The sequence below is a fragment of the Antedon bifida genome, chromosome 11 (assembly GCF_963402885.1).
Source record: "Antedon bifida chromosome 11, ecAntBifi1.1, whole genome shotgun sequence".
Taxonomy (NCBI): domain Eukaryota; kingdom Metazoa; phylum Echinodermata; class Crinoidea; order Comatulida; family Antedonidae; genus Antedon; species Antedon bifida.
This window is the reverse complement of record NC_136236.1, coordinates 1,599,146-1,610,510: the sequence shown is the minus strand read 5'-3', so window position 1 is coordinate 1,610,510 and position 11,365 is coordinate 1,599,146. Positions and strand designations below refer to the sequence as shown.

Sequence of the window (11,365 nt, the reverse complement as noted above, 5' to 3'; positions counted from 1 at the left end):
TTCGGCACTTCTTTTTTTTACTTTCATGTTTCAAATATTTTTTTTAGATTAATTTATTTCAGTGTTTAATTTTACTTTTTTTATTTTTTTTTCCATTTATTAATTTTTACAGTTTATTTTTAAAATATTTTTTTCCATAAATCATATGAATATATTATACACTAACAATAAAATGACTAAATGAAATCAATTTTAAATATTTGTATTTCTGTGAATAATTAATCATTATTTATAACACTATTTATTTTAGAACACAAGCAGAAAAGAAAGAAGAATTTTAAAACAAATGCCATTTATTTTATTTAGCAATCAAACTTATCAGTTACAACAATAAATAGTCAATTGACAACAAGTATACACAGCAACTCCAAAGCATGGTAATTGGTATATCTTACCATTTCCTTTTTTCTTATTTATTTCCTATCACCACATTGTTGGGTTTTTTTATATTAATCTTCCTTGTTTTATTTTGGATATAAATAGTTATATATCCATATTATTTCAGTGTTTATTCTCATTTTGTTTAATTCTATTTTGTTGTTCATTTATAGTCTAAAGTCTACATTTAAATTTAGTGTTACTTTAGGGAAGTTTTACATTCTTATATAAATTGTCATAAAACTGATTCATCATTTCAGGTCCTACAAAAATACATAAAAAATAGCAATAAATACTTCTAACAATTTTTAAAAAATAGATAACATTTTATAAATTAAAAATGAGTTAAAAATAAAAGTGTTGAAAGCACCAACATTATACTATTGTCACGTTAATTAAATCTAAAAAAAAATAATAATTAACTTTAATTTTATCAGTACTCTTCCTCCAGATATAGTAGTAAAGTGTAAGTATAGTACATTACTGTTAAAATGAATTAAACATTTTAAAAACAAATGAATTTATAATACTAATGTATGAGCACTTGCATAGAACTTAAAAGTAAAGGTAAATAGGTTAGAGTTTGAGATAACAACACATTTCAAAGTACGGTATAACCAGGCTTAATCTACAGTAAACAAACAGTGTATTTGACTACAGTATCTATACTTAAAATAGTTACACTTTACAAGTCCCTGCACTAAGTAACAGTACTAAAATTAATTACTAAATTTAAGTTAAAACAGTTGGTAGTACACTAAACATTTATGTTCCAACAGGCACAGTTTAGAAATATAAAAAAAAAATTAATACAAAAATATAATATGACCAATATTTTAGAATACTTAGTATAGAAAATATATTACAAATAACTTAAGTTTTAAAAAAATGGGCAAACACAATGAAAGCCTTTTTTGGAAAATTGTATCCAGGTCAAAAGGTCACTAAGTATTAATATAAAGGCATGTTTATCACTTGTGTATAGATTTGGTTGGTTGACCTTGACCATGAAATCTGAATCAAATATGTTCTTAAAATTTCTTTTAATGATAGAATTGTTAATTAAAGCTCTGTCTACACTATCAAACTGTATGTGAAAAAATGTGATGTGCCCATACAGTATATTGACATGATGTCATATCACTACCATATTTGAGAATGTCACTACCATATTTGGGGACATCACACTTTTTTTGTCAAACTAATTTGATAGTGTAGACAGAGCTTAACTCTTGTTTATTAATTCATGATGATGGTGAAAACATTTTTATTAGTATTTTTATATTTATTAGTAGCAGTATAGGGTATATAATTGTATTGTTATTTCATAGGCAATGTGGCGGCTTCACTAATAGGAACGTCTTTCGTTGTTTGCGATAACTCCAGCGCCTCCATCTCACATTCATCCTCTTCTGGTGGCGCTCCTGACACGGATGCAATCACGCCCGCCATATCGACGCCGGCGTTTACAAACGACATCAGGTTCTTGGTGATAAAGATGGAGATGTCGACATCATGATGAAGCCACAGATACAGGCGGATACCAAACAGAGGGATATCAACAAGGAACGTCTGCACACTGGAGACTACCACAACAAAGTTAACATTCTTAAACTTCTTGTATTTCTGTTGCGTCAGGATCCTTAATAAAAGCAGCGAGAGGACTGGTAATAAGTAGTTGATACAAGTGAATGCTTTGATAGTTTTATCTAACCCGTACACAAGTACAAGTCTAGTGTCCTCAACGAACAGATTATTGAGCAGGATCAAGCTATCTAGGATTCCAAACGCAGAGTGAAGCGCCACCCTGTCCAATCTGCTTTTGTAATCGCTATTCCGTTCTCGATGATGTCCGTAAACGAGACATAGAAAGATCGGCCCGGACAACGATAGGATTATTTTCAATGAAGTCGACGAATAAAATCCTTTGTCTTCCAGTCCCTCTGCAAATTCATCAAACATGATGACAATCTTGATGACGATAATCACAGCATACGCAAGCCACGCTGCATAAGCCAATGGTAACTCAGCCATCGCTAGTTTTACAGCTTTCTTCCAGTCAATCTTAACACCATAATCAGTCTCATCCTTGTCTCTTTTTTCCCTTGAGAAGTGTACATATGCTTTGTAAAAACCAAAAATCCATAAAATTAAAACCAAGGAATCACCTATGAACCAAAGCTTGCCCTCCAACGAACCTAGACGTTTGCCAGAGTTACTGCAGTAATTAATGCAGAAAATATTAAGAAGAACAGCTTGTGTTATTAGCAGGATTATGCAAATGAACATTGCGGATACATCAATCAGCTTTTGATATTTCGCCATGGTGATCCTGAAAGAAAACAAATCAAGTTTTACTTTATTATAATTAATTAGCATCAAAATACTATACTATTATTTTGATAAATTATTATTATATTAATATATTATGTTTTTTTATGTATAAATCACGCTGCCTCAACATCATCTAATACAACTAGAGTACGTAAGTTTCATGGATTGGGATTGAGCTAGCTAGCTGCTACCTACCCTAGAGCTCTAGGGGCCGCCTATGTTACTGTTAAACTAATAATAAATAAAATTAGGGCCAGGCTAGGCCTAGCTAGCATAAGTTTGTATGTAATATTTTATGTTTTTAAATTATAATTCACATTTTGTTATAATCTAGACAAGTAGAACAACATGAAGTCAATACATCGTTTTTCTAATAAGAAATATAGTTTGTATCTAGAAAGAAAAACTCACAATTCAAAGGAGAAATCTGGGCTTGGCGATGAAAGAATGTGTTGTTGTTTTGAATTACCCTTTGACTTTTGACCTAATTAAAACACGTAAAACAGTTAAGCCAATCAAAATACATTATTGTTAGTCAAGAAAATTTTATTGGTTAGATGTAAATTATCTAACAGTGCTCTGTTCTAACAGATTGAAAATGGTCGTCTGATTGTTTCGTATACCTTTTTTCGTTTTTGGGCTTACATTTTTAATCGACAGGACGCCTGGTGTGTACATACTTTAAACTTTTATCTAGGTGTATCAACCACTGGTGCATACAGGTGTTGTTATGGTGTACTGTCATACCGAAATTGGCGGGTAAACGTTTTTGACAGTCTACGCAATTTAGGTACAGCCAGAACCAGTCACGCCAGGCTGCTCTTTTTGGTTACCCTGGATCTGGTTGTGCAACGCGGAGGCAGCAGCCAGCGCGGCGGTAGGTGTAGTAGTAGACGTCTGAACCACCCGGCCTAGGCTGCAGTGCTGCTTAGTAAACTTTGTTTATCTTTGGATCAGCTAACTGGAAGGCAATTTGCAATTACAGTATGGCTACTGCTGTTGGCATAAACTACAGAAAAATTCCTTGTCGGTAAGAAAGAAAAACGTTTAATATTAATAGTTATTAATTATTTAATAATAATATATTTAACTCAATTTTGACTTGTTCTGTGTGAAGAGGCTTAGCTAGCTAGGGCCTATATTGTTAAAATATGTATAAATAAAGGCCTAGGCATGCTCTAGTGTATTTATTACTAAATAAGGTATGTATTGTATATTATTATGTAGGCCTAGGCCTAGCCTATTAATTGTTATTATTAACAATATTTATTAAACTTTTCAAATTTATTTTTTTCTACTAACAATTTAGATCTTGCTTTTAAACAAAGTGTGAATGTCTTATTGATTTTCCGATTTATTTGCTTTCGTTCGTTAGGAAATTGATTTAATTTTTTAATTATTTAAGAAAGCCATGGTTTTCTTTACACACTCACAGACATCACTCAGAATTAACAATTGCATTGTGCGTTCATTCATGAATAAACTGTTATTACACAACATCCTGTGAAATTGTAAATTTGATCAGCCACAGTAAAGTTGAAATAATAGAAATAAACAATAATTAAACAAATATTACTAATTGTTATGTATAGGTCTAAATACAATTTCCATTTCAGGTTTACTTTATCAACTCTCCCAAAATATAAACTTATGAAAATTTAAAACTCTACTAAAAAAATGTTCTAAAAACCAAACAAAGCAAACAGATTTTCGGAAGGAATCAACAGAATTGGAATAAAAAATGTCCTTTTTTCTTGAGTTCTGTCTAAAGCTTTTTCTACATATATCAATTTATTTTTACAAAAAAGTGTGATGTGCTCAAATATGGTAGTGATATTCCCAAATAAGGTAGTAATATTCCCAAATAAGGTAGTGATATGACATCACCATATCCATATATGGGCACATCACAGGTTTTTGTCACATAAAGTTTGATAGTGTAGACAGAGCTTTAGAGTTTGATTGTCAATCATTATATTGATTTGTAGGTTCTTTTTGAATGGTAAATGTAATCATGGATCCAATTGTAAATACTCACATGACACATCCAACAAGCCGTCAACAGTCTGTGTCTACTTCTTAGAAGGCAGGTGTATGTATGGTGATAAGTGCAGGTATTGTTTACTAACTATTCTTTAGTCTCAAGATTTTCTTTTTCCCTCTTCCTTCAGGGAATATTTTGGCCAATACAATACAAAACTGTGTTTCCATTCAACCTCAGATTTATCAGCAATTATCCCTAATAATAACAATTTTATATTAATGAAAATATTCCCTGCTGTTTTCCACTAAATTTGTATGTGTTGAAATAAGTTGAGGCTGAATGTCAACCTTATTAACCAGTCTAAATACAAGTCATCCACTATCATTTTTACCTAGCACCATTGTATTTTCAACTCTATATTTACCCTTCTTCACATCCCTCTTAGGTTTGATACTCTATATTTACCCTTCTTCACATCCCTCTTAGGTTTGATCATGACATTGAACTTGCATCAACTTTCCATATGCCACCGCCAACATCAAAGCTAGATGATAAGGCATCTAAGATGACCATATTGAGTAAAAAGGGAGAGGGCAGCAGTACAAAAGAAGCAGAGAATGTGTCGTCATTGTTTAGCTCAATGAAAATGGAAGATTATATAGGAGCGGCAGAGTTTGTACCCGGCATGCCATACCAAGGCAATGGTAAATATAGACAATGCTAGTATTTAACAATTAATATATTGTTAATAATAATTTTTGTTAAATTTAATCAACATAATCCAATCAAACAAGCCACAAACTAAATAAATAGAATTCAAAAACAAGTTTAATCATACTTCTACTTACACTTACAGTGGACAATTTCAATTTGGTGTCTAATAATAATATATACGAGTTCTTGTATAGCGCCTAATTCCAACGAAATGGATCATGGCGCTGTGGACTCAGATGTTACACTTTTCAACTACTGTACATGCTTCTCCCCTAAGGGTCAAGTCATGTCAGTACAGCCACTTTAAGGGCTCTCTCATCTGTCCACGACACACTGGCTGTCAACTAACTACTTGATTCTCATGAATATTTACCATTATTGTCTTGTAGTTCCCCCTTCATACAGTGCTGCAGCCTCATCTGGTGTTGATGTCAATTCTAAAGTTGTTTACCTTGACAAGTCTGTGGCTATTAAGGAATCCAAACAACTTCTATGCCCATTTCTATTACAAGGGTATTGTCCAGATAATGACATGTGCCCATATACACATGGAGATCTATGCGAGTATTGCCGACAACCATGCCTACATCCGGATCAACCAGATCTCAATAAAGAGCATATTAAGGTAATGCTATCCGATGTTATCATGTTCACCTACTGGCCAATGAGACTTTACCTATCAAATGACGTTGAAATTAAATGAAATTTCAACCTTTTTTTGATGAAAAATTTCTGTAGGAACAATGTTCTTATTATCCAAGGTACTGTAATATTTCTAAGCCTTAACAATCTTGTTAATACCGGTTTCTTTAACAATAGGATTGTATTGCTGGCCATGAAGAAGAAATGGAAAAGGCGTTTGCATTTCAGCGCAGTAAGGACGTAGTGTGTGGTATATGCATGGAAATCATACTAGAAAAACCAAACGCAAAGGAAAGAAAGTTTGGTATATTGTCTGACTGTAAACACCCGTATTGCCTAAGTTGTATAAGAAAATGGAGAAGTGCGAAACACTATGAGAAGAAAGTGGTTAGGTGAGTGTCAGTTGGGCTGTTTGTCCCATGATGAGAACCAAACATTATGGTTAAAAAACACTGATTCATTGTTCAGAACATCGGCTAAGTTTACTCATTAATAAATGTTATCTGTAGTTAAACTTTGGTTTGGTAAACATATCTTGATAGTTGCTTTGTATACATTACAGTTTACTGTATTTTGATTTATAACAATAATAGTTTATTCGTTTATAGCCTAGGGCTTATAAGCAAGATATCATTGCACTGTACATACAGTAATTGAAGTAAATAAACAAACAGAAAATCGACAAATTGTTGAATAAATGAAAAAGCTTGTTGGCTTAAAAAGAGTCTTAAAAGAGTTAGTTAAATAGCACATTGTGATATTCCACACTGTTGGGACTGCCACAGCAAATAATCTCTGACTACAGGTTGACAACATGGTCTTTGAAGTTATAAGCATGATGTAATTTCATTTTTTATTATCTTCCATCTTTCAGAGGCTGTCCAACATGTAGAATCTCATCTAATTTTGTAACTCCAAGTGATTATTGGGTAGAAGATCCGGAGGAAAAGAAGAAAATTATTGACAAGTATAAATCTGTTTTAGGGTAAGTTTAAGAAGTGAGGCTGTTACTATTGTTCTTGTTTTCCATTTTTGTTTTTTTTAAATTTATTTTAAAATTAATTTATGTTTTAACAGAAATAAACATTGCAAGTATTTCAACAAGGGAAAAGGAAGCTGTCCATTCAGTGGCAATTGTTTCTACTTGCACGAATACGAAGATGGCAGGAAAGAGGATCCTGCGACAGCCGCGAGACGTGGCCGCAACAACCACGGTAGCCGAGTCCTTGATACGATCAGCTTGTGGGATTTCTTGGAAGAACGCGAGAACATGTTGTTCGACTGGGAGAGCGAAGACGACGACCTTTGGTTTTTGTATTACGGTTGGTCGGATGATTATTACGACACTAGCGATTACGACGATGATTTCAGTGATTATGTCGGTATTGGGTTTAGTGAGAGTGACGATGATGAAGACGACGATGACGCTCTGTTTCAACAATTCACAATTCACAACTCAGGAGCGGCAGCGTTAATTGCTTCTACCGTGGCTAATGATAAGTCCAGCACCGCAGCTCAGCAAGTCGATGATGGCTCATTTGGAGACGATGAGGACGGTCTTGTGTAAGTTGCTGTATAACCTAGCTGTGTTTAATCTTCAAGTTTCACATATATAAAGTTTTGTCCTTAAAAAAGAAAATTGAAAAAAAGATACTATGTATTTCAAGTAGTGTAGCTAAAATCAGAAATTAAATTCGTCGAGAATAATAATTAAAAAAAGTTTGTCTGTAAGTGGGAATTCCAGAAATGTCATAGTTCACCAGGTGGTGTCACAGTTGAGTAAACAAATATTTAAAATTCATAGTACTTATTTCCCATTTGAATCCCATGCGTTTAAAGCTATCACGTGTTATCGTTTAGAAAAAAACTGGTTCCGAATTTATCACGCATTACTCTAGCTACAACACAGTTATTTATTCAACTAAAAGTTTTGCTAGAAATGTTCAAATTATACCAAATATATAATCTTAGTTAATAACTCTAACTTGTAAATATTTTTTTCCAACAAATTTTAAAATTCTTTGGCGTTTGTGTTTAAACTGCAATGCATTGACTGCTGCTTATGTTGGTAGCTTTACTTTTAACTGCTGTAGAATTTCACCATTACTTGTAAGATAACTGACTGATCTTGCCAAATTATAGAACATATATTTTTTGTAATTCTATGTTGTTTACAAAGACTAATTTGATTTAGAATCCGTTGTGGTGATTAAAACATATTTTAATCATTTGTAGTGTAAGAATATTCTGTGATAAAAGCAATAGGCCGCCTTTGGACTCTACACTGTTGTGTATAAATATCACACATTTGTTGTAGAACAATGACTGCCATAAGAAACTTAATTTTCTAACATATTATATATTTTATCCATCAGAAATTAATCTTAAAACATAATTTTCAAACATATTATTTTGAATTATTATATTTTATTCATCAGAAATTAATCTTAAACAATAATTTTCAAACTTATTATTTTAAATTATTATATTTTATTCATCAGAAATTAATCTTAAACAATAATTTTCTAACTTATTATTTTTAATTATTATATTTTATCCTTCAAAAATAAATCTTAAACTGTATTATTTTTAGTTGCTAAACCATCATATTTTCAAAATCATTATTTTTTTTAGCATTAAGCTTTATTTTATCTACTGATTAGCTATTTGCATAACATGTGGTCCATTAAGGTGTACTTTTACTATTAGGAAATGTATAAAAATTGATGTTGCATGATAAACAAATACAAGTATTGTCCGTATATACTCAGGATAAAAACGACGGTTACACTACCTACAAAAATATCTAATTTATTTTTTATATAAATACTTAGTTAAATAATAACAGTCATGTGTATTTAGTACTACTATGTTATTTAAGAAAATGTTGAATAATTAGAAATTTATGATTATGAAACCTTGTTTCGTACATCATGTCAAGCTCTAACCTACACTATTCAGTATATGCACAAACTGTAGGAATTCCTCTATGCTATGATTAGGGAGTTTAAATTAGAATTGTACTAATATGAGGTTATGATTACTAGTATTGGAACCTGGGTTAGCTATAATGAACCCCAAGAGATAATTAACTAATTCTTTGGGGAAAAAATGAAAATTAAAGTTCTGCTATTTATTTGTACTATATAGTATTTTGATTAGTGTGATTATTAAATTTGTTGATTAGTTATTGTAATTATTGAGATAAAAAAAAATTAAGTAAAATATTGAATAGTTTTTAATATTGTAATCCATGATATTAGTATACATGTATAATGAATTCAACAAATTAATAACAAACACTTGTGATTCTATATAAAAGGTACTAATTTGGTATATTTACATATTTAACAGTATTTTTTATAACGATTTCTCTTTATGCTTATATAGTCGTATAGAAGAGAATTATTATATTATTAACAATTTTCCATACAATTATTTTTCCCTATTTAAATAACAAGAAATTATTTTCCTGCATAAATTATTTCTTTGTATATAATAATATAATTTATACATCTTTAATAACGATATTTTCATAATTAGAATACATTATAATAAAATGTTTTAATAAAATGCAACTTGTATTTAAATTGACAGTATTGCTGTTTTAACCAGGAAATTAATAATTTATAATTATGCACATATAAATTGTAGGAACACTGTTATTGTGTAAGCCAGCAATCTGCTCAAGCTCTGTAGAATATGAATAAATACAAATCATCTTAATGTATGTTAATGATAGTTTAAACTTTTTTTTTCAATAATCTATAAAATTACTTGATTTCAAATGTAAATACCCAGAATGTACCAAAAATAGATTATTATACATATCGTTTTATGAGTTTTTAAGAATTTAGTTTGTAGTGATACGATTGGTGGTTAAGATGCTTGTCTTATAATCCTGTGCTCCTGGGTTCAAATCTTGCAGTGTACCAGAAGTCTTGTTATGACCAAAACAGCACCAAAGCACGGTCTTTATTTTCACCCTGTAATTGGCAAGTTACCTTAAGCCTATTTTATGCATACTGTTATAGCTTTATAGTGCAAAATGTATGTGTTGGGTTCAACCATGTTGTCCTAACACATCCTAACATCACCTTATTATTCAATATTATAAATACTGACCTCGTAAAAGATACAATATACAGCTTTTATTCTGCTATCATTCTTTGCATAATATAATAGTATATACGGTAATTTGAATGAGGTGATTTGATAATATTATTGTAGATTAATTTAATTTGGGGGTGGGGGTTGTAGGGGGTGTGTTTGTCTCCCTCTTACACTGCAATTAAAAGTACATCCCATAAAAACTGTTATTATTACATTATTTGCTTAGTTTATTTACATTTTATTACTATATTGCATATATTCAAATAATCACAGTGTTTAAGATACAGTACAAACATTTGTTTTTTTAGAAATAAAATATGATTAACTCCAAATAGAGTGACAGAATGACAATTGAAAATTCAACGTTTCATTCTGATCATTGTAAATGATATCAAATAGATTGAAACGTTAAATTTTCAAAGTGTGTTTTGTTTCTCTAGATTTGAAGTTACCCTCGTTTTATTTCATCTGAAATTATTCGGGTAAATCCTCTGATATTTGTCAAAGTAATCTAGGTATCTACAGTATTCAGTTACTTCCATATTTTGTCCATGTTTAGATAATAAGATACTGTAGGTAAGTTTACTATTTTTTTCCACAAATTATCACATTTTTAAGCTTTCATTTTTTTAGTGAAATATCTGTGTCAGTCTAACTGCAATACAAGTGCAATCATAGAGTATACATTCAGTTTTGTCTATAAAGTTCATTTCTTCAGTAGTCCGTTGTATAGTATGTTAATACATTGTCCGCCGCAACCCTCATGCTTTATTTTTTTTAGGGTTAAAGGTTATAAAATTTGATATAATTAGTTATTTGCAGATATAGTTGAAAATAATCAGAAGTTTTGAGCCAATAAATAAATGGTTGTTGTTAAATTTATTCAGTTTTTTTCTTTCATTTGTGTCCGTTTGTGACTACGTGTCTGTATGTTGGTTTTCGCAACAAAACCATGGCTGATATAGTACTACTACACAAATAAAGCATATTAAGTGACAGTCTGTTAATTCTGTAAAACAACTATAAAAGGATTATATAGAATGGTAGATAGCCTCTGTTTTCTTTAGATACGGTAAGTCAAGTATGGATTGAGGCGCTTTGAGTTAAAATGGAGATTCCCATTGATGCATGTCCTAACAGTTAAAAATTAATAAGAATAAATAATCAAATTTGATATTGAAACATGTACACTTTTAAAGA

General features: G+C 30.9%; 2 protein-coding genes across 2 annotated transcripts; one reads left to right on the top strand and one right to left on the bottom strand.

Moving 5' to 3' along the window:
- Positions 1-289: 289 nt before the first annotated feature.
- LOC144855315 (uncharacterized) lies at positions 290-3,177 on the bottom strand. Its single transcript, XM_078713134.1, has 2 exons — positions 3,124-3,177; positions 290-2,710 (listed from the first exon to the last, which is right to left on the bottom strand). The coding sequence occupies exon 2, from the start codon at positions 2,701-2,703 to the stop codon at positions 1,699-1,701; it is 1,005 nt and encodes a 334-aa protein (XP_078569260.1). The 5' UTR covers positions 2,704-2,710; positions 3,124-3,177; the 3' UTR covers positions 290-1,698.
- A 174-nt stretch (positions 3,178-3,351) lies between these two features.
- Positions 3,352-11,047, top strand: LOC144855510 (E3 ubiquitin-protein ligase makorin-2-like). Its single transcript, XM_078713396.1, has 7 exons — positions 3,352-3,742; positions 4,701-4,826; positions 5,183-5,400; positions 5,800-6,035; positions 6,230-6,444; positions 6,927-7,037; positions 7,130-11,047. Exons 1-7 carry the CDS (start codon positions 3,699-3,701, stop codon positions 7,617-7,619), a joined length of 1,440 nt encoding a protein of 479 aa, XP_078569522.1. The 5' UTR covers positions 3,352-3,698; the 3' UTR covers positions 7,620-11,047.
- Positions 11,048-11,365: the final 318 nt, after the last annotated feature.